We start from the raw sequence: 27,757 nt of genomic DNA, 5'->3' as shown, positions 1-27,757 counted from the left end.
ATATAAATGTAATTGAATTGTAAATGCCTGTGTGGGAGATTTTTTCCCCCTATCTTTTCTTAAGATTTTACAATCAACAATCTTACCTAGCATTCATTTTATTACCAGGGATAAGCTTTGAATTTGTCACTAGGCCTAAGGGTTTAACCAAAATTAATAATGAAAAAAAAAATAGTAACACTTTCTTCTCGTCAATAAAGGAATGGCAATCGATAAGAACGGACTGATCTACTTTGTTGATGGAACCATGATCAGAAAGGTTGATCAAAATGGAATCATATCAACTCTCCTGGGCTCCAACGACCTCACGTCAGCTCGACCTTTAACCTGTGATACTAGCATGCATATCAGCCAGGTACTGTGCTAAGCCAAGCTTTCTGTCTTGCTTCTGAGTGACTTCACTTGCTCTGTCAATGATCTGTCTCAGGTAGCCGGTGGTACCGCCATGTTAAGTTCCGTCTCTCAGGGATGGGAGTGGCTAGAATACAACTGTTCTGTTTAAACATATAGTCTTCTGTGAGTCTGCGTTTTGATGAATTCGGTGAAAGACGGAACAATTAGCTCTAAGAAATGCTAAGCCTGTGTAATAAAATCCCACTAACGTAGCAGCATGCAGATACTCCAAAAAGAACAAAACAGCTTAAATCCCTAATCTTTTGATTGCACGGGCTCCTTGAGTACAAGAGAAAACACACTATGATTAGTCCCAAGGGGCTTATATTTAGAATTAGGAACTTAACTATTGGCCTGATTGAGAACACAATGGAACACTAATGTATTCATAACCTAGGAAGCCCTGGCATTTGGCTGCTATTACTAAAAGGAGCATATGTGTTCATATCTCAGCAATAACTGACTCACTGCATAGAAGTGCATTTGCTGTCTCAAAACCAGCAAATCTTTCCATGCACCGACTGCATCTTTAAATAAGATGTTATGTCCGATATTCATCTCTACTCCAGATTTTTAGGTTTGTTTGACCATGGATATTGAAATGAAAACTATTTTAAAACAGTTTATAAAATTAAGGCTAACTTCTCTAAATGGTCTAATTTGTTCTTCTAGCAAATTAACTGCAGCTTAGTAGCTGACACTAACCAAGATATTTCTTCTTAAGGTGCGTCTGGAATGGCCCACTGACCTCGCGATCAACCCCATGGATAACTCCATCTACGTCCTGGATAATAACGTAGTTTTACAGATCACTGAAAACCGTCAGGTCCGCATCGCTGCCGGGCGGCCCATGCACTGTCAGGTCCCTGGAGTGGAATACCCGGTGGGGAAGCACGCGGTTCAGACCACCCTGGAGTCAGCCACGGCCATTGCTGTGTCCTACAGCGGGGTCCTTTACATCACGGAAACTGATGAGAAGAAGATCAACCGAATAAGGCAGGTCACGACAGACGGGGAGATCTCCTTAGTGGCTGGGATACCTTCGGAATGTGACTGCAAGAACGACGCCAACTGTGACTGCTACCAAAGCGGAGACGGCTACGCCAAAGATGCCAAACTCAATGCGCCGTCCTCCCTGGCCGCCTCGCCAGATGGCACTCTGTACATTGCAGATCTGGGAAATATCAGGATCCGGGCCGTTTCGAAGAATAAACCTTTACTGAACTCAATGAACTTTTACGAAGTTGCCTCTCCAACTGATCAAGAGCTCTACATCTTTGACATCAACGGTACTCACCAGTACACCGTGAGCCTGGTCACGGGTGACTACCTATATAATTTTAGTTACAGCAATGACAATGACGTCACCGCTGTAACTGACAGCAATGGCAACACCCTCCGAATCCGAAGGGATCCGAATCGGATGCCGGTGCGGGTGGTGTCTCCTGATAACCAGGTGATATGGTTGACCATAGGCACCAACGGGTGTCTGAAAAGCATGACCGCTCAGGGCCTGGAACTGGTTTTGTTTACTTACCATGGCAACAGTGGGCTTTTAGCCACCAAAAGTGACGAAACTGGATGGACAACATTTTTTGAGTAAGTATACGAAATTTTCACCCCAATTATAAAAATATTGATATCACAATAGAGTCCATAATAATACTACATTATTGAGGTGCTAAAGTGTCTGTAATTTTTAGATCCCTCTTTGGAAAAAAAAAAGCCAAAATTATGAAAATTAGATGCAGAGCCCTGGAAGAGACCCATACATGTGAAATGCCTCAGAGATTAAATTTCATTTAGCTCCATGGTAAATTTACCTCTCCTCGGGAACTGACATTTTGCTCCAAGTACACTTAGCAGATTAGCGACAGACCTTTCAAAGGACAATCCGCAGCTTTAGTTTTAGGCCTAACCCCTCTGGGTTCAGATTTGCCAGGCTGATAAAAAGCTGACTGTGGCGGAACCTTCCACTGAAGGAAAAAAAATCTTTGAAAATCATTTACAATGAACTCAGCTGGTTACCTCGGCGCTGCAAATGTTATTCTTATCAAATAGAGGGCTTAGCTTCCCATAATCAGTTATTGGAGAAGGCAGGCCACACTTTGAAGGACTTTGCAACCAAATGCACATCGGGACCGTTGGCCACCATTTTGAAAGCGTAGGAGAAGGGGCAGATGTAGCCCGGGCATTTGTGTGGAGAAGTGGCCCAGGCAATTTGCATCCTGGTCACATTTTCATGAGGTCAGGGAGAGCGAAGATGAAAATGAGCTGTTGTATATTTTATGGTGTGTGTGGGTGTGTGTGAAGTCATTCCCGACTGCTGGTTCACTTGACTAACACTGCACATGCGCAGTAAGATGCACCGACAAGACGCGCTGACAAATTCAAACTGGTGCTTGCGGTGAAAATTTTGAGTCCCTTAGTGTGATTTTTTTCACAGTGACATGCTGAGGCAGAAGTCTCTTCTCCAAGAACAGACGTCTAAAATCACAACAGAAGTCACTAGAAAAGGCATCCTGTACACAAATATTTTTCATACAGCCACTCTGGAGCGGATCCGCTGCAGAAGGCTTTGTTCCCCCTGTAGTTGGAGTGGCTTTTCTTTCCGACAGGTCCCCTTTTAATAAAGCGCATGTTCTCCAGCAGCATGATTTTGTCAGAGGAACAAACCTTTTCAATTGAAGAATTACATTAAAATTCTGTCCTTAGCATTCCTCTTTCCTCATTTCAGAATCGCAATAGGAAAGGAATAAATTGGAAGTTAATGGAAGCCACTTCCTTTGCAGGGCTTTCAAAGTGATAGCGGGCTCTGTTGCCAGAGACGGAGAAGGCACGGAGAGAGCGCGCAGCCCGTTAGATGGGTCTGGGCAGGAGAGCTGTCCTCATTAGAAGCTCCTCTGCGGATGGTGGCGCCTCGGGTGGGGTTTCACTGTAGTTGAAAGCTGGGAGAGAAAATAGAGGCTAAGTTCCCAGTACTGCCTAAGACTCAAGCTCTGCTCTGTGGGCCATTTTTGAACATGTCCTTGTTGGGTCCAGAAAGTGACACTGCTCCGTGCTCCGTGTGGTGACTGGAAACTGGGAGCCGCCAGGATGGTTTCCTGAGGGCCCATGGAAGCCTGGAAAATCAGAGAAACCGCTCGCTTTTTCAGTGGGGAGATGTGAGGAAGTTTAAACAAATTTGGGTTAGGATTTTCTTTTTCTTTTCTTTTTTTTTTTTTTAAAGAAAAGGTGAACAAAAAAATCTCTATTTAAAAAAAATATATTGCCTTTGAGGAATAAAAACACTTTCAAGAATCAGGGGTCCAGTTGGCAAGATAATCTTGTGATTATAATAGGAAAAAGCTTTGTTGCAGTACAGTGGTTCTGACCATTCCTGATGCTGTAATCCATAAATGCAGTTCCTCATGTGGTGGTGACCCCCCAACCATAAAATTATTTTTATTGCTACTTCAGTAATTTTGCTACTGTTACGAATTGTAATTTAAGTACTTACTATGCAGGACATCTGATATGTGACCCTTTGGAAGGGTCATTCGACCCCCGAAAGCAGGGCTGAGAACCAGTGTTCTAGTCTGACACAGTGCACACATGCACACATGACACCTGTGTGTAGCCATGAGAGAGTGTAGCCAGAGAAATAACAGCGAAAGATTTTTAAAAATTTAAAAAGGAAAACACCACAAACTTAGTTCAGAATCAATGGTAACTCAATCGCTGGGCGCCACAACTAGAATCCTAATCTTGTAAGCCCTAGAAATCTAAATCCTCCAGTGGTGAATCCTGGCAGATTTGCCACCTATACCAGAGGTTACTAGTAGCTACATCTTGTCCTCCTGCTGTCCCCTCCAACCCCCCCCCCTGCCCCTTCTCTTCCTCCCTCCCACCCGGAAGTCCTCCTTAGTTGCCCAGTGATTAGTTTCTTAATTCATTAGAAGGGTCACATGAAGTCCTGCGTATATGATTCACTCCTCAGGCAGGCAGCCCCTCTTCGAGAAGTTGAGTTAAACATCAAAGTACAAACAGCACCAGGGCTTTCCAGAGAGAGAGAGAGAGAGAGAGAGAGAGAGAGAGAGAGAGAGATTATTTTTAAAGTTGCTAAGAACCTCATATGCTTTTTTTAAAGGTATCCAAGAGTAGAAGAGTTACCCTAAGGAATCCAGAACTCTGCTAGGTCCAAATGAGACAACTTTTATCCTCGTTACTGTACATTGTGGTGAAAGGGGCCACTTCTTCCAAGGGTCAGAACCCATAAAGCCCCCTCTCCAAGTCTTGAGCGCACGCAGAGTGCGTGTCCTCTTGGGAACACCTGGGAGGCTGAAGGATGGCTAACATTCTCAACGCACAGCACATTTTTGTCTGTGAACCTTTGGGGTGAGAAACGGGCAAACCTAGGCCCTACTTCAACTCACAGGCTCACAGGAGCCTTGTCCAGTTTCTGCTTTCTGTATTCTGACCTTGAGGAGCAGTTTCTGTGGCTGTTCTAGTATAAAATGGGACCTCTGAGTTGCTGACAAGATGAAGCGGTTTGTTTTTACAGTGCTGGGACCTTTCTCGGCTGGGCTCTGGGCTTTCCTGACCCAAGTCACTGGAAGGACCATATAATGTGTGCTTGCCCACTCCTAGCCCAACCAGGAAAACAATCGTGTGCTACTTTTGAATGACCCAGTTAGGAGTGGTTGAGTCCTGGCCCTGTCCATCTCTGACTCCAGCCTTGACCTTGGCTGTCTGCTAGCTGTTCGTCTCTTGACCAGTGTTAACCATCCTCCAACCCCGCAGGTGTCTCAAGTGTTCTCACATTTACATGATCAGCCTGGAGCTTTTCCATGGCAGAGTTAACTCTATCCCAGCCACCGAGATAGAGCAGCAGTCTTTTGCTGTTGCTTTGTATTTAGCTGCTTGTCTATGGCATAGTCTAGGATGGTCTCTTCTTGTTAGCAGCCGTCCTTACTTAGCATTTACTCTATCAAAGTTAGCTGCTTCGTTGGAAACAAAGAGATAAGAAAGAACAATAGTGTGTGTCCTCCGTGTGTTCCTCAGGGGACTCGGGGAGCCAGCCAGCCTGCAATTACTACCCTAGAGTCCAGTCCCTCATCTTTCTAGCATTCTTGTTACATACCCAAGGACAGGCCTTCTCACTCACCTTCCTCAGAGTCTCAGTCTTGGCCATGTTAACCCTTCATCTTCCTCTTGACAGCTTGTTCTAACAAGCTGCATATAGGCAACTTGAACTTGTGGGTTTCAGACCCTCTCCCTTATTACCTATAGAGAGCTAGCTCCTCAGGACTCCCTCTGCTTTTGCAGTTACAAGCGAACTGATGTCTCGGTAATATTCATATTTTTATAGTACCGTGTATCCAACTCAGATGTTAGAAAGACACTTGGTAAGTTCATAAAGAAGGGGTTTGATGGGTTTGTCAATGGCTGGGGTTTTACCAAAACCACAAGAAGATTGTAACGGGGGGAAAAATCATTGCCAACTGAGAAACATGTTTTCTGTGACTTTCACCACACCAGTCCCTTAAGCTGGTCGGTGGTCTATAATCATCCTTTGGCATAATTACCTTACACAAAAGAAATGGCAGCCTTCAATCCAAATCCCCATTTCTTTACGGCCAGATTATCAGCTAGCCTAGTATCTAAAAAAGGCTTGAAGTTAAAGCTTTTATCGAATAGAAACAGATGGAAGACCTGGAATCAATCAGTCTGCCTACTGTAGAAAGAGAGTTGCCATAGCTCCTGCCAGAGACATTCCAAAGAACAAGTTCCGATTCCATGCCGGCCATGTTTTCATCTGATTATTTTTTGTTGGTGGTACAAACTTGAGTGTGCCATTAGCAAGGTTGCAGTCCTGGTGTGAGTACAAAGAAAATGGGGGAAAAATTTTTTTTAACGCAAGCTGCTGTCTCTGGGGCTCCCACAGCGCATGGAGTGTTGCATTCATGCACAAAGCATTCTTCATAGCTTTTCATTGAAGAAAGATCAGAGGCAAAAGCCAGTGATGTAGTTGGGTGGATATTCATGATGGAGCAGAGTCTCATGAGATCTAGAACTGACTCTCCCCAAAGAGCCTTTGGAAAACTACTCTATTCGTGATCTCTTGCTCTCTGGGGTGGTGTAAACCCCTGCACCAATCGTTAATACAGGAAATGTCAATATTTCACATTTTTCTCGTCCATCTTTTGATGTTTACCCAATCGCAGGTGTTTGTTCACTGTCGTCTTCTTCATAAAATAAGACCTTCCTTGGTTGATCTCGCTGCTCAGATAATTGAATGAGAAAATGTAATGACTTCCTACCAGAAGTGTTTTATCCTGAAATATTGCTTTTAGGGAGCGAGGGCCACAAGAACTGTATATATAGCCGGTTGTTGTGGTATAGTTTCATAATATCCAAAATCAGGAGGCAGGAGTAGGAGGAATGGGAGTTTGAGGCCAGTCAGGGGTACACCAAAAAGTTCAAGGGCAGCTTAAACTAGGTAGCAAGGCCCTGTCCCATCAAATCAGGGGCTAGAGATAAACTCATTGAAAGATTGCTTGCCAAACAGTGACAGGCTCTAGACTCCTTTCCTGCGAGGCAGAGAACAAAAGAAAATTCATAAGGAAGTTCTGCTCTAGCCGAGCCTGATGTCTAAAGGATGGAGGTGGCCCCAGCCCCTGTCCTTGTGAAGAAACAGGGGGCCAAAAGGTGGTGAATCCTCTTTGAGCAACGGCCTAAGGGCTTTAACATTAGACAGGACACGCTGCCCAAAAGAGAGCTAACTTGCTTCCCGGATGTCCCCAGTACATAAGGCAAGGGGGCTTCCTCAGTAAGTGGCTCAAAGTACTATCTCCTGCCATTAACCAGTTAGCCCAAGCCCTGGACCAGCAAACTACTGCTTAACAAGTACAGGCCAGAGACAAAGCAGGAGAAGAAGCAAAGGCTACTGGCCCATGTTGAGAAGAAAGCTGCTGACAAAGGGGATGTCCCGACTAAGAGACTGCCCAACCTTCAAACAGGACTCAATACAGTGACCACCTTGGTAGAGAAGGCTCAGCTGGTGGTGATTGCCCATGATGTTGACCCCATTGAGCTGGTGGTCTTTCTGCCTGCCCTGTGATGAAAGATAGGGGGCTCCCTACTACATCATCAAGGGAAAGGCCAGGCTGGGGCGCCTGGTCCACAGGAAGGCATGCACCACTGTTGCCCTCACGTGGGGTAACTCAGAAGTCGAGGGTGCTCTGGCTAAGCTGATGGGAGCCATAGGACTGATTACAAGGACAGGCACAATGAGATCAGTCGCCCCTGGGGAGGGGATGCTCTCTGTCCTGAATCTGTGGTTTGCATGAGCAATCCCGAAAAGGCAAAGGATGAAGAACTTACCACTATACTGGGTTAAATATGCACTGCCAAGTTTCCTATACATAAAGTTACAAAATTATCCTTTAAAAAAAAAAAAAAAAAAAAAACCTTAAAGGAAAGCAAACATTTCTCCATTCAAATACAAGCTCAGTATAAGAGAGGACTGGGTATAAGAGAGGACTGGGGTTTGGGGGTGTGATTCCCAATTCCCAGCTTGCAGTTCTTATCAGCCCCCAATAAGTTAGGCAAGTTACTCTAATTTGGGGTAGGTAGGTGGTCGCTTAAACACAAGAGCCTTCAGGTCAAAAGCAATAGACCTGCGGCAGTTTCTCTCCAGGGCACACGTGACTGTGTCGTCCCTATTAGGACTCCTTTAAAAAGTATCTGGTACTTTAAGACAGGCTGCTACAATCCAGTGTCTGGTGGCTTTCGCTCAGCTTTGGGGTCTCATATGTCTCAGGGGATGAATAATTATATACAGGTGATTGCCTCTGACCTCCTCCTCTCTTAATCTGATGGTCAGAAGAAAAAGGCAGACTTTGTGACTGTGCATACTGATAATAATGATAACCCTAGTTATGTATCTTAGTCAATGTCTTAGTCTCTGTCTCCCTCCCTCCCTCCCTCCCTCCCTCCCTCCCTCCCTCCCTCCCTCTCTCTCTCTCTCTCTCTCTCTCTCTCTCATTATTTCTTTATGTAATCCAGCTGACCAAGCAGGAACTTGCTCCCCAGAGCAGGTTGGCCTCAAACTCAGAGATCTGCCTGTCTCTGCCTCTGGTGTGCTGGGGGATTAAAGGGACGCACCACCACACCTGACAACCATCACGTCTTAATCTTTAAAAACAATTGCCCTGTACTCTCATTTCTTAGTTAAAGTAATTCCAGAGAGACCACAAAGATCTCACCTGCTAAAAATGTATTATTTAAAAAGCTCATACCCAAAGTAAAGCCACAGTTCTTACACTTGAATGCACACAGCAGCAAATCTGGCGTATGGAATTGGGCGATAGAATAAATTATTTACTAGTAAATGGCGTTTCCCAGCTCTCTGCTTGCTTGCTTGCCCACATGAAATACAAAGGGTTTGGACATATCTAAAGGCACTTCTTCAGGGGGAACTAGACAGCGTAGGGAAAAAGCTATGAATTCTAGCTGATGTGCCCATGCTCACCAGCGGGTTAGTGACAACTTTCCCGTCCTGGGAGTTTGATTATTTGGAGCTGTGTATTTGTGGAGCCGAGTGTGATCTTTTGTGAGCTATATTCAGATTTACAGAGCAAATAAATGAGTTTCAGCTTTTCCCCGTTTATGTAGGTATAGATGGGTCTCCAGCTCCTCATTTGGGTTCTTTATTGACCCTCATTCACGCTCTGCAATTTCAGAACGAGCTTCCGAACCATTTCTTTATAATGAACCTAACTCTGTGCCCATGGCACAGACCCACAACGCGCCCTCCCCCACCTATTCTGATACCCTAGGAGAATAGCGGGAAAGGGACCTTAGAGAAGAGCTGAGTATAGCTGCAAGCTGGCTATGGTACCCTTAGGGCACTTTCAAATCCAAAAACAGTATTCAGAAGGCCCAGATCGAGCAGGAAAATTCAAAGGTAATTATTCCGAATTAGGAAAGATGCGTCCTTTGCTTGTTGACACCGAATCGGCTAGAATCCGGACAGTGGTGTGTTCCTACACAGCAGTCCCTCTGACCACCACTGATGCAGGAATTGATTAAAGGAAGCTTCCACCGGACAGAACCCAGGATAACCCCTCCTTTGAAAAGCACCTGACATGCCACAAGTCATTGTTATTTATGTCCAGAAATTACGTTAAAAACTACGTCCCCATTTAACAAATATGCATTTACACTGGCCCTCGGGCTCCCTCCCGTATCCCCATGTCTGTTGTGGAACTCAGGGCTGACTTAGGAGCAGTCTCATCCGCAGGTCACTGACAATTCTGGGGAAACCCTGACACTGCTTTTCATTGTTATCTGTTTTGTTTGATTCTCTGATAGGTTTGCCTTACTTCTTTTTTATTATTAATTATTTTATTTATTTGCATTCCAGCCATTGCCCCCCCTCCTGGCATTCCCATTCCCCCTCCTCCTTGCCTCTGAGAGGGTCGTCCCCCCCCCCACAAAGAATCCCCTTCCCTGGGGCTTCAAGTATTAGGCACATCTTCTCCCACTGAGGCCATACCAGGCAGTTCTCTGCTGTCTGTGTCAGGGGCCTCGGACCAGCTCGTATAGGCTGCCTGGTTGGTGGCTCAGTCTCTGGGAGCTCCCAGGGGTTCATGTTAGTTGAGACTGCTGGTCTTCCTATGGGATCACCCTCCTCCTTGGCTCCTTCAGTCCTTCCCCTAATTCCTCCACAGGGGTCCCTGACTTCAGTCCAACAGTTGGGTATAACTATCTACATCTGTCTTCTTTTAACCAAAATGAGCGTCCCAGAAATCAGTGAGAACTGTGGGTGGCTGACGAAAGCAGCCACAGGCCACTTCAAGCATTCACCTATAAACACGATGTAGGCAATATTTTCATCAATATTCGATTTATTCCAACTCCTTTCAGCAGTCTAGATTTTACAAAAAAAAAAAAGAAAAAAAAATGAGCAAAACCAGTAACCAGTTTTTTTCAGAATCTGGTGCATCAGCCCTAGCGTGTCCACTGCAGCAGAGCTATGTTATCCCCTCCAGTACGATCCACTTAGCAAATGAATGCTCTCAAGGTGCTAAATTGCTCCATAATGGCTCAAAATGGGTAATTCAACCTCCTCTATATATGGACTCCTTCTCTCTACTTTGGATAGGTGCTCTGATAGCTTTACCGTACGGCACCTCATCAGCTTCCCTTGCAAAGCAACCATCAGATAATTTGCCCAAAGACCAAGACACCGACTCACTACTCGAAAGGTTATCTGAGAAGAGGAGATTCTCATGCGGACAGACCAGGATGGCTTTCCCTTCCCAGTGTTGCAGAGCCAAAGGTTGACAGTTGGGAATTTCCTGGAATGGTGCATCCTTCTCCAACTCAGTCCTGAGATGCTATAACGAAAGCCTGTGTAGAAGCCTCATTCCTCCCTGCTCACCCTTCAGTTTCCCCCAGCGAAGAAGTGTTGCAGGTAGAGAAAGCCTCTTGTTTATGTCTGGGCCCACGGGTCATTTCCAGATGCCTAGAACATATAGATGTTGACCCAGTGAGGCATCACACTTGTCTTCTGGACTCTGACCTACGATCAAGAAAGGACCACCCTAAGCAAGAGATCAGAGGTCTGGGGCGTCACCCACATGCTCTTGTTCCTCACAGCGTCCCTCCATCACAGCATCCCTGCATCCGTCCTTACTACTGCATCTTGCAAACCCACCTGCTCAATCTCAAGCAGATTTCTTAGACTTAAATTCCAACCTGAGAATCTGAACACAAGAGAGAGATGATGAGGGGCCTGGGAGAGGGGGAAGAGAGAGAGAGACAGAGAGACAGAGAGAGAGAGATGCTGATGTAAGCAAGCACCACTTTGAGCCATCAGGATGACTCCATGAGTAAACGTGTTCTCTGTTCAAGCCTGATGCCCTGACTCTGATGCTTGGAGACCTTGTAAAGGGAGAAGGAGAAGGCGATTCAACAATGTTCTTCTCTGACCTCCACACATGCGCTCATGCACACGCATCATGTGTGCACATAAAAATAATCTGACTTTTATTTCTTGTCTTTTAAAAATAAGAAATATCACTTTCCAGTTCAACCAAAGAAGAGTTTGAGTTTTCTTCCCTATTTAAATATATAAGAAAGGAAGTCTGATATAAATTAAGGGTTTTTTTTCCATAATTAGGCCTTTCGATTAAAATGTATATAAAAATCAAAGGCTAAAAAGTGTTGCTTTTTTTTATTAGAAATAGATAATCGGTTAATTTAAACATGTAACGAATGTTAGTTCAGCATCAGATGAAAGACTTCATTCTATGTCAAACTCAAAAAGAAAAGAGCAAGCTAGGTCCCTATGAAGACAAACATACCCCTGACCAGAAGCTGAGAGAAAGTACTTCCCTCCCAGAAGAGGTTATAGTGGTAAAATCAAAATTCAAAGAATGTTGTAATATGGAGAAGCAACATGACCCCCTAATGCTTGTCTACATGAATATAAATATACCAGTGTATTCCTATAGAACCAAAAGGCCTTTCAGATGATGGACTGAAAACCTTAAAGAAAGGTCCCAGCGGGTCTAGACAGTGGTTATTTCTCATTTCAAACAAGTTTCTTATCACTTAGATATCTGTTATGTGCCTGTTCAGATCCTATTGATTTTATTAATAAAGAGTTCATTTTAAACATAATTTTAAAGCTTTTCTCACAAAGATATCCATAGTTAGTCCCACACGGTTATGTCCCAGCTGACCTTACCCTTGTGGGAACACTTTTAAAAGGAGTTACGCCGCCCCAAGGAAAAGGAAAGGCTCTTAAATGCTGCATTTCAGCAGCAAACTGTTAAATATGTCAGACCTCTGAGGCTTGGGTATGGTGTCCACGAGATGAGAATTTCGCCCATGCCCTTTCTTTGGTCAAGGAAAGTTTCCTACGTATCCACTACATTCATCAGACACATATTCATTTGGTATGATATTCTGCCGGTGCGGACTGGAGTGCTAGAGAATAAGGTGAGCTCCATGTCCACTGGACTCTGAGAAGAGAAGTAAATATGTATAAAGGTGTTAAGTGCTAAGCGTCAGCAGGCAGTGCAAGCAACCAAGATGCTCACCCATCTTGTCCTCATCAGACTGGGGACAAGAGCGAGACAAGCTACACGACTCAGTTAAGCTTTGTCTGGAGATACTGACAGTCATCAGCAGGGAGTGGCAGAGTGGCAGTCAGGAGCAAAGCCTTGACTGGGCAGGCCGAGCATGGCATTTTAGAATGACCAGAGCATGGAGTGTGTGTGGGGACACTGGAAGATGACACCAGAAAGACATGTCAAGAGAGCATGGTTCTGTCCAAGTAGGGCTTAGATGGCATGCTAGGGAGTTGGGCTGCCCGGGGAATCCTCCATGCTGGATAGGCAAGGTGCAGTTGGGGGAATCTAACAGGGAAGCCACGTGGTCAGTTTGGCGACTATGCAAGCATGGACTCAAGGGAAGATGAGAGTAGGCAGTACAGGAGGAAAAGAAAGTTAAGAAATGGAGAACTGAATCCAGTCTAGACGCTAATCACTAATCGAAATGGATTCATCCTGAGGAGACAGGGAGATGGGACAATCTCAGAGAGCCCCTGTTTTCCCAGCATGGATGGTAAAGTAGGTAGGAAAACACCTGAAATACACAGGGAGTTCCCATTTGGAAGTTATGACCCTAAGTCCCCACGGCACAGTGTTACATAGGATCAAAAGTCAGTCTGAGGACTTGTGTGTTTTGGCCACCATTATCCTGCTAATCGGAAGACTGAGACAGGAAAGCCATGAGTTCAAGAACTTAGCTAAACGTGGTCCTAAAATAATAATAGAAGAAAGAAAGAGGACTATACTGGCTAGATCTTAGGAGACAACCATTTCTTGAGACGTGGTCGTGATGAGGGAGCTACTGAGAAAACTGAATTAAGAGTGAATGAGAGCACAGTGAAGAGTTCTGTGGAAGATCTGGAGGCAAGAAAGGCTGTGAATAACGACCTGGCAGTCTAAATTTCCTGTGGAAGTAAAGGAGTACTGTGCAAATATTCAAGGATCCACCTTCTTGAGCCCTAATTCTTCAAATCACCTTTCCTTGTGCAGGCTATAGCTTCCTGTTTTTGTCTTTTGTGTGTGTGCACCTATGTTTGTGTGTATGTGCCCGCAGGGCCAGAGGTCAGAAGACAACTTTCAGAGTCATTTCTTAGGAGGTGCCATCCACCCTGTTTTTTGAGACCAGGCCTCTCATTAGCCTAGAGATCACCCAAGTTGACTAGGCTGGCCAGCAAGTCCCAGGGTTCTGCCTGTCTCCACTTCCCCAGCCCCAGGATTATAAACAGCACATGAGATTGTAAGCATGCCACCACCTAGCGTTGTTATACTAGGGATGAACCGCAAGTCCTCGTGCTTGCCTGGCAAGCACTCTACAAACTGAATTATCTCTCCAGCCCCCTTCCCCTCTACTCTCATACTGCTCCCTTGTCTGAAGACCACCATTCCTCCTCCCTTCAGAAACTAAACAGTGTTCATCTTCCATCCCATAGCTCATGAACAGACAGCACGTTAGGCTCAGTCTTCCCTCATTTTTCCAAGTCTACCCAATGACTAAGCAATGGTCTACTAGTTAGGTGGCCTGGACAGTAGTTCACTGCCTTTGTTTATCTTTGCATTTACTGGGATGCCCAAGCCATAAGAGGCCCTTGGTTCACTGAGCCTATTTTATATTTTCTACTTGCTGCCACATTCCTCTTCTTCCTCCTCACCTTCCCCTTCCTATTCCTCCATTCCTTCCTCCTCCTCCTCTTCCTCCTCCCCCTCCCTTTCCTCTTCCTCCCCTCTTTCCTTCTCCTCTTCCTCTTCCTCCTTCTCCTTCTTCTCCTCCTCCTTCTACTACTACTCCTCATCCTCCTCCTCCTGCTCCTCCTCCTTCTTTTCTTCTTCCTCCTTTTTCTTTTCTGTGAAATGGCTTTGGTCAGATGAGAAGGGCTCTAGACTAAAAACCTAGACTCCACAACCAATTTTGTCTCTCCCAACTGTGATGTTTGGCAAGCTGCAGAACCACCCTTACTTATGAAATGAAAGGTTTCTTAGTAAGGAAATTTTTCCTGTTACAGTAACAAATCTGTGATTCTGCCATTCTTCCAGTTTTTCTTGGCCTCTGACAACACTTATCCCATAATAAGCATTTACTAAAAGTTGCCAAATTTCCTTTGCTGAAACAATGATACATACATCTCTTTTGAACCTAGAATCCTGTGTAGTATTATGCTGGTGGTAATAACAACTGCTTACAGTGATAAATGAAATTTCTTTGTAAGGAAAATACCTACCTTGAAATTTTTTCTCCCAATCCTAATCTTTCCCTTTTCCTTACTACATATCCATTTTCTGAGGGAGAGAGGGAGAGAGAGAGGGAGAGAGGGAGAGAGAGAGAGAGAGAGAGAGAGAGAGAGAGAGAGAGAGAGAGAGAATACAAGCTAAAGAACAAAAGAAGATGAGCTTATACTCTGTCCATTTTTAGAACATCCAGGATAATGAATGCATGTGTAGTTCTATAGAGCAAAAAGTTCTTGATGGACTGTCTAGCAGGTCTGCATTTCAAAACCTACATAAATGTCTGTGTTCCTCAGCCAGTGCACAACTTTAAAAGGTGCAAGGGAACTGCACAGAATCCTTTGAACCCTAAGGGAGCCATTTCTGGACATCCTGATTAGATGCCTGTGTCTGAAGGCCTGTGTATTATCTATCTATCCTTCGGTCAGTTCCCCTATGCAGGTTATGACTATGCAAAGGCTTTGATCAGGTCACCTTTCTTGAGTGTGATCCTTGGACAAATAAATTTCTGAGGCCACCTCTTACTGTGCTCCGTGTTCAAAGGGCTAGGCCCGAGGTGTGAGAGGAAGGTCTGCCCTTGTCCACGTCCTCTGAACTCATGCTGTCTGGAGAGTTCAGGGGTAGAGAGACTGGCAAGGTACCTGCAGACTGCTGCCTTCTCTGGCTTCATGGAACAAACACAGGTCAGACTCTGTCCCTTAAGAGAGACCTCACAAGGAAATTCAACCAAGCAAAGAAATTTAAATCGGTATAGGCCACCCTCTCCTGTTGGCTTCCATCCCTTTCTCAAGATCCTCTCAGCACTTGAAAGAAAATGCAGGTTAAAAAGACACAACTTGTTCTTTTGACTTTCTTGATTGCTCTTTCCCTGTCACTTTGGTACTGTACATATGAGATGGCCCTGTCATCTGGAAGTCACTTGCTCCCTCTGCTCATCATGATGTTAGATGCTTCTTCAAATGTCATCTCAATTTTTTGAGGATTTCCTATTCACAATGTTGCTACTGAATTCAAGAAATAATAGTGTTTTTTTTTCCCCCTGAGCTAATTGTTAAGAAATACCTAGGGCTGGAGAGATGGCTCAGCCGTTAAAGGTTAGGCTCACAACCAAAAATATAAGAAATACCTACATGTAAAATCTGGGACTTAGTGTTACAAATCACACTGTCAGTAGCATCAGAATGCCAGGTCAGCTCACCATCCAAGTATAAATGATTTTGCTATCGTGTTTAGTACTGAGAGTGGTAATCTGTCACTTACCATAGTGGTGGATAGGTGATTTTAAATTAGCACTCTAGAGAAAGCCCTGTCACAGCAGGTGATGACAATAACTAGACTCTCTTGGTTTTGTTTTTATTGGCTCATATAAAAGCAAATGTAAGCTATTAAATGTATAAGGTGGTTATCGATACACAAAGCACATGTGTCGTTCTTTGGACAGTGAAACACAGGGCACACGAGTCTTTCATGGGAAAGCTTACTGTTATTCAAGTCTAAGAGTGAATCCACATACCTACTGAGAAACAGAATCAGATAATAGAACTGAAGACCCTAGGAAGATGAGAAGGACTGTACTTGAATAGTCGACTAAAGAATCCATCTTAAACAGAAGTACCCAAGTCACATTCTAAAGTTTTGGAGAACTGCAAATCATTTCCACTTGAATAAATTTACAGTATCAGTAGCCTATTGACATAGAGCTGTTAAGAGTGTAGCTTAGTCAGAGTTTCTTTCAAGTGACAATCAACTGAAGGTGCTTAGGCACAGGGGTATTATAATCATAGTGTTTCAGAGATTTATCAGTAAGTGTGGAGAGAGGCAGGTAGACCAGTTGTCTAGGAGAGTTGTGGGAATGGAAAAATAGGTATATGAAAGATGTTATGGAGGAAAAATGAAGAGTTGGGCACTTTATGTCTGTGAGCAAGAAGGAGAGAAAAGATCTCATCTCAGGATCACAGAGGCTATGACTCTGAGGCATTTACTAATAATTTCGGTGCCTAGGAAACATAACAGGCATTTTGAAAATACTCTACAGAAGCTAAAGTAGCAAGTCTAGGCAAAAAAGAAAAAGAAAGAAAGAAAATGCAATCAAAATTAAAGTCAAACAAATACAGAGCCATAAAAAGGGTACTCCATCAGTGCAAGAGCAGAAGGTTAGTAAGAGCCTGAGGGAGACTGTCTCTGTCCAAACAGAGTCTTTTGTGAAGAGAGGTCAGCTGGGAGCAAGAGAATGTGCTGTGTGATAGATCTGGAGCTAGGAGGCTGTGGCCAGATGAATGGGATCGCGAGCGAGAAGTTGATGTTCTATTCAAATTCCCTAGAGCCTAGTGCATTGTAAATTCAAAAGGCCAATAAGAGAAAAGGCTACATCTCTAACATACGAGTTGGAGAGGCGTAGTGCACTGAGGCCAAGCCACAAACATTAGGCTGAACTGCAGAGCTGCCCGTAAGCAGAGGCCACGTCCATCAGTCTATAGCTTTCATGGAAAGGTCTCCGATCACGCACAGCATCCAGTTGGCCATCGCTGTTCCGTTGTTCTTGAAAAACAAAAACAAAAAACAAAACAGCTTTTCACTATCATTTCTAGAAATGCCTGAAAATTGTTTTTGTGAGAACTGATCTTTTGTTTATTTATTTGTCTGTCTATTTCAAACTCCTTATCCAGAATCCTCTGGTCACTTTTTAAATCTCCCACCCACTCACCTCACTTTTGCTATTGGTGTGCATGTTCTTCGTCAGGAGTGGGGATCAAGGAGTGACTTCTGCATTTGTGTTTAGTCCTGAGGGTGGTGATCTGTCACTTGCCACAGTGGCGGGTAGGTGGTTTTTAAATTAGCACTCTAGAGCGCTCCACAGCGGGCGGCAACAATGAGTAGACTCTCTTGGGTTTGATCTTTTTGGCTCACATAAAAGCAAATGCAGAAAGTTACTAAATGCATAAGGTGGGCACTGAAACACGGGCCACGTGCGTCGTTCAGCGGTGATCAGTGAAGACTCTCCCCCAGATTGCCACCTTTGTCCACAGAAATGACAAAGCCTTTATTTGTCAGTTTACAAGACAGGGCAGGGCTAACACAGTCCAGAATGTGTCTGTGAAAGCATTCAGAAAGATGTCTTAAATCCCTTTCTTTCTGAAACATTATGGGCAACCGATGGTAGCTCTGTGCCTAAAAACCCCTGGGTTGGTACCTGTGGTTTGTGTAATCGGTAGGTCGGGGAGCTCTCTCTGCCTGGCCTTGTGTCCCCTTCGTACAATCCCTCGGTGCTGAGTCAGCATTATTGAAATTTTTTTGCTTTCCTAAAAGCCTTCCTCAGTTCTCCATCCCCATCACAAAGCCTGGGCAAGACCTGACTCTCCTGCTGACTTCTGCTGTCCCTAAAGGCTCAACACCTAACTTATCTTTCTTCCCAGTCCTAACACCTTCCTTGCTCTATATCCAAGACCCCTCATTAACCCCCAACGCCTTTACCCCCTCCCCCAGCCAGCCTTGATCTATCCAGGCCTGATAGCAAAGGTCACCCCAGGGAAGTCACTCCTGGCTCCTCCAGCTAGAGACATCTCTGCCTATATTCTGGTCCCTAGTACTAGAAGCTCATTCATGGTTAGGAGGCAAATTTCCACATGTGGCTACTTTGTATTCTCTCTGGATTCTCCTACCCTTGCTCCTCAACTTTCACATTAAAGAGTCTTCAGAAACTGACGAGTAACAGGATAAGGAGACACCCAGAGGGCTCGTCCTCATTCCTGGCCTTCACACACTTTGGTCCTGTTAATGCCTTAACTCAATTTAGCCACTTGTTGGCAGGCACACATTGAGGACTTCCAGGGCCAAACTGTTAACCTGAGCCACTGAGGAGCCAGCTTCATCCTTATGTCCTTCTGACCGTACAATCTACAAAGGTTCCCTGTATGTTTATTTCCCAAAGAGCCAGAGGCTCTTTGCCTTCTCAGCTCAGAAACCTGGGCTGGATCCCCGTGTGCTCAGCCTCCTGTGGTAGAAAAATGCCTGCCCAGCAGGAGACAGAGTGAGTGGTAAGCCAGTGAAAGCATCAAGTCAAAAGGTTGGCAAAATGCTTTCTCCAGGAGAAAGGTGAAGTTTCTGCTTGAGATTGAATGGGGCTGGAAAATATAAACCAGAGAAAGGGCAGGTCAGAGTCTGCAGCAAGAGTGAATCAGCAGGCTGCTGGCGAGTGGGATCGCGTGTGTTTAAAGCGCAGATCGCAACTTTGAATCAGGCCCTGTGATTTACAGAAAGGATAATGGGTCTGAGGTCAGGTGCCTAACAGTTCCAGAGAGAACTCAGCCAGGAGAGCCCGAACAAGCAATTGAACCACCTCATCTTTAGTTTTTCCCGTTCATGAGATGGGGGAGAGCTAACACGGTACCGAATGATCTGTACGTAAGAGCATTCAAAAAAGATGTTGATTTCTAAAGGACTTGGGAACTGTGGGCAGTACAGTGTGGCACAGGAGTTACACTGAATGTAAGCCTCAACTCGAGTCCGATTTTGTTCATAATTCTGTATCCCCATTTTGCCATGCAAATGAGCCCATCCATGCTTGTTTCAAGATCAATAATGTTTTCAGAAAAGCAGTGACAGCAGTAAACTAGTTTGGATTTCTTTCATTTACGCCTTAATCTGCTCAGAGCATTGGGCTTGCTGGGGAGGGGAAGATATCTGCTTTGTTCCCTCAGCACTGCCTCCGCAGAGTCCAAGCAATGATAACACTTAATGGTGTGTTGGTTTCTCTCGTCTCCCTCTCTCCCTGCTTCCTCCTGAGTGGCCAGTCCTGGTGCTTGCTGAGCAGCATGGCAGGCTGTCAGACCCCAGCAGTCAAACCCCTGATCTCACTGACACCAAGCCCTCTGCGTTAACGGGTCAGCACAGCAGCAGACCCTGAGCCGACCTCTCGGCCTTCGTCATCTCTGTTGCCCGGAATCTTCAAACTGCGGACACCTTTTGCATGCTTATTCCGCAAGCATTCCATACTGCTCCTTGCTCACACCTACTATTATGACTGTATGTTTGCCCGCTCTTCCTCCAAAAACCTCCATCTTCCCCCTCACTGCTTCTGGGCTTAGGAACAAGGAAGCTTCTGGAATTCTCATTGAGAATTTTGAATTTGCTCTTCTCTGCTCAGATCACGGGATCGTCTTTTTTAATTTTTCTCTGGTGAAGGCACAAATGAAAAACTTTAGTTTCTATAGTACATTTTTAATTTTCATGGCATGGTATTTAAAATGGACCCTAATATTTAGATACGTTTCCTGTGTTTATATGCAAAAAATAAGCATATAATAAAATATCAAAGAACTGTTAAATGTCAGGAACTACTTTATCTCATTACTCTCAATACACTAAGTCATTTGAGATAGCACACACTCTTAAAATAACAGAATAGACAGAAGGGGTTGGGAGCTGGAGAGATGGCTCAGTGGTTAGAAACACTTAACGCCTCTCTCTCCAGGACCCAACTTCAATTCCTAGAACCCACATCAGGGGGCTCCCAACCAGCTCCAGAAGAATTCTACGCTGTCTTCTGTGTTCTGTGGGGACCCTCATGCATGTTCAAATACCCCAACATATACACGTAATTAAAAATAAATCTCTTTTTTAAGAAAATAGTATATTTTTTAAGGAAGGTTACCATCATCGCTACCACTGAAGTCCTACTTTGCCATAAATATGTCAATCACTGAGAAATCTTGAGTCTTTAGTGCTAAGGGATGCTTTAGCCTAGCTTTCACGAGGTTCTGTGTGCCAGCCCCCAACACTATCCAGAAAAAAAGTCTTTAAAAGGCTTTTTCCTCCTAATTAATTTGTCCAAAATGTCTCAAGATGCTAAAATAATACTTGAAACATGTTTGAAGGGCACACACATGTGTGCATGTTGCACAGTCGTGGAGGGGCTCAGCTGACAGAACCGGAAGCACGGGGCACTGAATGGCAGCTAGCTGGCAGAAAATATGGACGGATACTACGGAATTTAATATCAGCAAACATGTTCCCTTTGAAACAGCAAATTAGATGTGCAGGTGGGTTTTGGTCACACTTCAAAGAATAAAACGCTGAGATGTTTACTCTTGCTCAGGCAGGCAAGGATTTTTCCCTATGTTAAACAGGCTTTTGATTACTTCAAAGTGTGTTTGAAGTCCTCACTCTGCATAGCCCATGCACAAAGACAAATAGTCCTCCAAAGCGGTGCTGCTAATCCTGGGGTGCCCTAAACGGGTAGGTAAAAAAGCGCCCACCGCTTCCTTGTTAACATCACGTGACACCTCTCTCATTCAGCTATGACAGTGAAGGTCGCCTGACGAATGTTACCTTCCCCACTGGGGTGGTTACAAACCTGCACGGGGACATGGACAAGGCTATCACGGTGGACATCGAGTCATCCAGCAGAGAGGAAGATGTCAGCATCACTTCGAACTTGTCCTCCATCGATTCCTTCTACACCATGGTCCAAGGTAAAGGCAAAGCATACTTTGAAATGAATGAGAGAATATCAATAGCTCTCGAGTAGACCGTAGGTCCTGTGTTCTGAGATAACCCAGAGGAGGGGAGGGGAAGCAGGAGTGCTCAGAGGAACTGCTGAAATAAGCAAGAGCCTGTAGGCAGTATTATACTTACTCATACTCTCACACACACTCATGTGCACACACACTCACACATACACATACTCACATGAGCATGCACACTCTCACTCACACAGACTCGCACATGCACTCACACACACACACTCATACATACACACACACACACAGTCACACATACATACATCCTCACACTTGTACGTACGCTCACACACACTCAGACACATGTGCACACGCAGTCACACACACGTACATACACACTTACACACACTCATACACATACACTCTCACACATGCAAATAATAGTAACCTTGAAAATGCCCTTTTCAATTCTAATTTAATACAGCAACTTAATTTCAGCTCTTGATATGTGTAAGCCCACCATTTTGGTGTCACTCAGCAGTTTCTGAGAACCTGCCCTCCCCTCTGACACCTCACTACAGTGACTTGAGGTGTGGGGTGCTGTAATCCACTGTGATGTGGTATTCGAAGCCACATATGATGGTAATTTTACCCTCACATCCCAAGACGCTATTTATATAATATCTGAACTCTTTCACAGCTTGGAATAATTGCTAGTCCTGCGTTAAGCCTCTCTTACTTTGCTTGGGTTTGGTTTGGATTACTTGTGCCTGATTGATTGTTTTTTTTTTTTCTTTTTAAAAACTTACCCATCAGGCAACCTCTGCAAGCATCAAATGGTCCTATATCATTCCAAAGCCTTCCACAGAGACAGAGGCACTAGTCTATTAATATGAAAGGTTTTTCTTAGACAAAACACTGGGTGGATCTCTTTTCTTAAGAGTTAGTTTTGGAGCCAGGCGTGGTGGTGCACGCCTTTAATCCCAGCACTCAGGAGGCAGAGGCAGGTGGATTTCTGAGTTTGAGACCAGCCTGGTCTACAAAGTGAATTCCAGGACAGCCAGGACTATAGAGAGAAACCCTGAATTGAAAAAAATAAAGGAGTTAGTTTTGGTAAGAATATCACTTTGTATTTTGTATATGCAAGCCATGCATACTGATCCTTCCAAAGTTTCTTTTACAAAAGACAGCAAAGTGCACATAGATGAAGGCACTCCTGAGGTCTTGAAGGTGGACACCCAGGACTGAAAGGCTATGTGCTTGGTCCACTGCACATCCCAAGGAGGTGAACCTTCCTTATCTGCTGATGTCACTGGTACTTTTAAATGCTCTTTAGTTCTCCTTTGATATTCAGCCAAAACCAGTACTAGAAATCCAGGTCGTCCTGTTCCTCTCTGGAAGGGCATCTGTATCCGTGACTTTTCTCACCACTGTGATAGAATACAGTGGGGGAAGTAACAGAAGAGACGTCTTAGCTTCCAGGCCCAGAGGGTTCGGTCCACGTTGCTTACCCATGCTATTAGGCAGAGTATCATGTCGGTGGAAACCTACGGTAGAAGAACTTCTTCACCTCGTGGTGTATGGAAAGGAAGGAGATGGGGGGGGGACAGAAAAGGAGGGAGGGAGAGAAGGTAGGTACGTAGGTTGGTATCAGGTACCTATCCCCAAGTTATGCACTTCCTTCAGCCAAAGACTCCAGAACCAACCCCACAAACAAAAAAGTCTAGGCTCCTAAATCATTTCAGGGGATGCTTGCTATCCAGACCACACATCGTCTAGTACCCCTTTTGTTTGTGCTTGGGGTCCTTCTCTTCCTACTGGGTCACCTCCCCAGCCTTGATATGAGGGTTCGTAATTTTCTATGCCATGCTCAGGTGATATCCCTAGGAGACCTGCTCTTTATTTTTTTAAGGGAAACTGAGGAAAAGCAGCTCTAGGGGAGAAGGGGGTTGGGGGGACTGGGAGGGGTGGAGGTAGGGGGGAACGTAATGTATGTAAAGAATAAAAATTGAAATCAAATTATGTATTATATGAAAATGAAAAAAAGACATCTAAAAAAAGATGCAGGCCTCCATTGTTTTAGAAATCTTTATCAGTTCTGAATGTATAACCATTAGATATTAAATATAGACAAAATGGGTCACCCTTTTCTGCTTTTCATTTTCTTTCTTTCTTTCTTTCTTTTTTTTCTTTTTTAGACCAGTTAAGAAACAGTTACCAGATTGGGTATGATGGCTCCCTTAGAATCTTCTATGCCAGTGGTCTGGACTCTCACTACCAGACAGAGCCCCACGTTCTGGCTGGCACGGCGAATCCCACAGTAGCCAAAAGAAACATGACTCTTCCCGGTGAGAACGGGCAGAATCTGGTGGAGTGGAGATTCCGAAAAGAACAAGCCCAGGGCAAAGTCAACGTATTCGGCCGGAAGCTCAGGGTAAGTGATGCTTGGGAAAGAAGAGACGGATGTCCAGTGCTGAGGTGGGTGTGTCCAGTGCTGCTCTGTGTAGACGCCCTGCCTGCATAACACCTGACACCCTCTACTGTCTGCCCTGACTGTGTGTCACAATTCGTACCAGCCATCGAAACCTTCAGATGCTTAGATGAAATTCTTCCCTGGGGAATTTAGAAATTGGGGTAGCACAGATGTGCAACCTTTGGATATCAACTGAGCCTGGTTTTGCCGATGTCACCCTGAGAATCTTAGGAGCGTGATCTTCCTTCTCCCTGTCTGTGAGCAGCAATGGGGATAAGTTAATGTTGGCTTAAATCTCGACAGTTTTCAAAGTCACAGATATGAATGGTGAAGGAGACGGGCCAGCCATTGAGAGGTGTCTTTCTTTACAGTCCCCATTATGTTTGAACTGTGCAGTGTGGATGTATAGTGAGACACGTCCGACCTCAGAACCTCTCTGCTGTCTCGTTGACAGAAGGCCCACCTTTGGTTGGCTTTTTTATGAGAGATGTGGTGTTTCTCATTATGCATGTGTAATGGGGCCTTGGAAAATGGTCTCTGCATTTACTCGTAGGGTTCGGGGTTTTTGTTGTTGTTGTTGTTGGTTTGGTTTGGTTTGGTTTGGTTTGGTTTGGTTTGGTTTGGTTTGGTTTGGTTTTTTATCACTCGTCCATTACAGGCCAAATGCATCTGGAAGGCAAGCTGTGATTTATGGTAGCTATTTGATAAAGACAATGTAGATTAAACCCAGAAGCGTGGGTTGCAAGAAATCACCTTCAGCCACAATAAACTGAGCCTGATTTATTCTTTATATTAGTCAACAAAGTTTTAGTTTATCAGGTAAATGTAGAGAATTCTTGCCAACATTACTTCCCTTGCCATTAAAATAAATAAATAAATAAATAAATTCAAATAAAGCAGCAAGAACAAAACATAAAGCTTGCTGGTAATTCCCCTCCTCCGCGCCCCCCCCCAACCCCTGCTCCACTCCAAATGGCTAAATTATTATCCAAAGAGGCCAAAGAGATCCAAAAAATAGAAACAAATGGATCAAACACAGGCTAAACCCAAGGTATAGGATATACTCTGATTGCAGTCCATCACAAGGCTGATATCTGGGATGATAACACATGGTCTCTGATGCCAGGACTTAAGCCACCTCATCCCTAAGCCAGGCTCAAGTCAACCCCAGTTTGGGTTTGGCAGTCTGGCCCAAAATGAAGCTGAAGAGGAGGTTAGAACAATGGAGGGCTGAGGGGAAACACAGTGGACACTAGAAAGGAGGATAAAGATCGAGTCAAGATGAAGCTGCCGGGCAGTGGTGGCACACGCCTTTAATCCCAGCACTTGGGAGTCAGAGGCAGGCGGATCTCTGAGTTTGAGGCCAGCCTGGTCTACAGAGTGAGTTCCAGGACAGCCAGAGCTACACAGAGAAACCCTGTCTCGAAAAAAAAAAAAAAAAAAAAAAAAAAAAGGATGAAGCCATAGGCAGGGAAACACTCCACATCTCTTTTGACGATTCTCCTGGGACCATGGTCTGTAGCCTTCCTCTCCCCTGAACCTGGGAAGCAGTGGCTGTCACTTGCTCAACTGTAGCTGCCACTTCCTGTCTCAGCCTGGGCCCTCCTTCCTTAACCACTGAAAATAAGCTTGAAGGCTTTGCCTTTCTTACTCAGTGATTCCTGAGTTACACATGCTCACATGAGTCACAGAAACAGACACACACTCGAGTCAGTGGTATACACACAGATATACACAGGAGTTACAGGCACTCACAGAAATAAACAAATCACAGGTATTCATGCACACAGAAGTTATAGGCACACACACAAATACACATGCAGGAGCCACAGGCACACATAAAGGTGTCACAGTGTTACACAAATACACACACATACATATACAAGTGTCACAGTCACATAAGTCACCCAAACACATGAGTCACAGGCACACACACAGACACACACACAGGAGTCACAAGCACACACAGAGATACAAACACACAGGAGTCACAAGCACACCAAACCTCACACAGTGCCCTTCATCAAAAGCCATAAAAAACATCCTTCAATATGGCCTTTCCCAGTCCTGAACAACCAAAGACGATATAACACTTACCTAGTATCCAAAATGAAACACAGTTTCCAGCCTCGGGTACACTATTTTTTACATCATTGTTCACCATGTTAAATGGGGCATTGTAAGGCAGTTTCATGCAAGTATATGTTGTGCTTTGAGCATATCCCCTTCTGACCTTGCCCCTTCCCACTTCCTACTTCTTCCCGTCCTGTTAACTCTCTTTGTATCTGTAGACAGTTTCACTTCTATGTTGGTGAGACCAGCACACACATGAATCTACATCAATGTAGGGACCATAGGCGAAAGAAAACATAAGACATCTTTCTTTCTGAAACTGAGTAAATTGGCTTACTATGATTATCTCCAATTGCATCCTTTGTCCTGTAGACAGCTTAACTTTCTTCTTCTTTATAGATAAAACATAAGATCTCATTGCGTTCCATGCTGGCTTCGTCCATCCCTTTACGGTTGCACAGGCATCAGCCATAACCTACCCATTGTGAATGGCACTGCGGTAGACGGGCCAATGAAAGGAGCACACTGCTCTGCAGACATTGAGTACACAGAGCCAAGAAACACATGAGAAAAGAAGTTCAACACTAGCCGTCTTCGTTTTCTGTTGCTGTAATTAAAAGTGTGGCCACAGCAACTAATAAAAGAAAGCATTTAACTTGGGGCTCATGGTTCCAGGGGGTTAGAGTCCATGCCCGCTGTCCATCAGGGAGTTTGATGGACAGCACGCAAGGTCCTGGGGCAGTCACTGAGAGCTTGACACTGATCCACAAACATGAAGGAGAAAGACGGGACTAATCGGAAATATAGTGGGCTTCTAAAACCTAAAGCTCGCCTGCCCCCAGTGACACACCTCCTCCAACAAGGCCACACCTCCTAATCCTTCCCAAACAGTTCCACTAACTGTGGACCAACCAGTCAAATATCTGGGCCTATGGAGGCTATTCTCATTCAAATCCCCTCCTTACCCATCACAGAAATACAACATTGAAATAACGTCTCACCTAGTGAGAATGTCATTGGCTAAGAAAACAACAAATACTCATCGTGTGGACAAAAGGGGAATCAGTGCAAGCTGATGGCCAGATCATAGTGCAGCCACTGTGGACGTCAGTATGGATGTTCCTCAAAAAGGCAAAAGGAGATGTAACCTATGACCCACTCCTGGGAATCTACCAACAGTGCCAGTTTGTGTTTATAATAGTATAAATATAGGTCATTTGTGTTCTGCCCTCTTTGCTTACACACATTACTTTTATATTAGGAAATAGGTGGTATAATAATATCTAGATAATAATAGCATTATCATCTAGATAGGTTTTATATTGCTATGTTACAGATGAGATCGTCTCCTTTTACTTAGTCATTACGGCTGTCAGTGAGCCACTATGAAAGTACATTGGAAATAAAAAGTCTGGTGACATATACCTAACCCTAACCCTCAGCCACGTGTACAAAATGTTGGATGTTTCTTCCCACACAGAACGTGGCTAGGAGAGATCTGTCCAGTTTTCTGTGAAGGAAAATGTCTGTGGGCAGAGGGAAATTCTTTGTTCACACGCTACATAGTGAATTCCATGCTAGCCCAGGCTACAGTGTATATGCGTGTGGGTGTGGGTGTGTGCATGCATGCATGAGAGAGGAGTTGGGAGGGAGCAACCAATTTGAAGTCTCTGGTCCTGCACCCCACTCTAAATGGAGACACCACCTCTGAAGACAGAGTGTAATGGTGTGTATATGCTCAGCCCGGGCAGGGGGGGCACTATTAGAAGGTGTGGCCCAGTTGGAATAGGTATGTCACGGTGGATGTGGGCTATAAGACCCTCATCCTAGCTGCCTGGAAACCAATATTCTGCTAGTAGCCTTTAGATGAAGATGTAGAACTCTCAGCTCCTCCTGTACCATGTGTGCCAGGATTCTGCCATGTTCTCGCCTTGATGATAACGGACTGAACCTCTGAACCTGTAAGCCAGCCCAATTAAATGTTGTCCTTGTAAGAGTTGCCTTGGTCATGGTGTCTGTTCACAGCAGTAAAG

The 27,757-nt window shown here is 44.7% G+C and overlaps 1 protein-coding gene across 26 annotated transcripts in view; it reads left to right on the top strand.

The window, feature by feature from the left end:
• Positions 1-27,757, top strand: part of Tenm3 (teneurin transmembrane protein 3) — a 1,297,160-nt gene that overhangs the window by 1,244,803 nt on the left and 24,600 nt on the right. For all 26 annotated transcript variants that reach the window (NM_001145937.1, NM_011857.3, XM_006509405.3 and 23 more), the window contains 4 exons: positions 201-355; positions 1,118-1,992; positions 21,015-21,190; positions 23,377-23,612. In NM_001145937.1, the coding sequence (NP_001139409.1) occupies positions 201-355; positions 1,118-1,992; positions 21,015-21,190; positions 23,377-23,612 (1,442 nt within the window). The remainder of the gene's footprint in view (positions 1-200; positions 356-1,117; positions 1,993-21,014; positions 21,191-23,376; positions 23,613-27,757) is intronic.

This window comes from Mus musculus, chromosome 8 (assembly GCF_000001635.26).
Source record: "Mus musculus strain C57BL/6J chromosome 8, GRCm38.p6 C57BL/6J".
In the NCBI taxonomy this organism is placed as follows: Eukaryota; Metazoa; Chordata; class Mammalia; order Rodentia; family Muridae; genus Mus; species Mus musculus.
The sequence above is the reverse complement of the archived record's forward strand: the minus strand, read 5'-3'. Positions and strand labels throughout refer to the sequence as shown.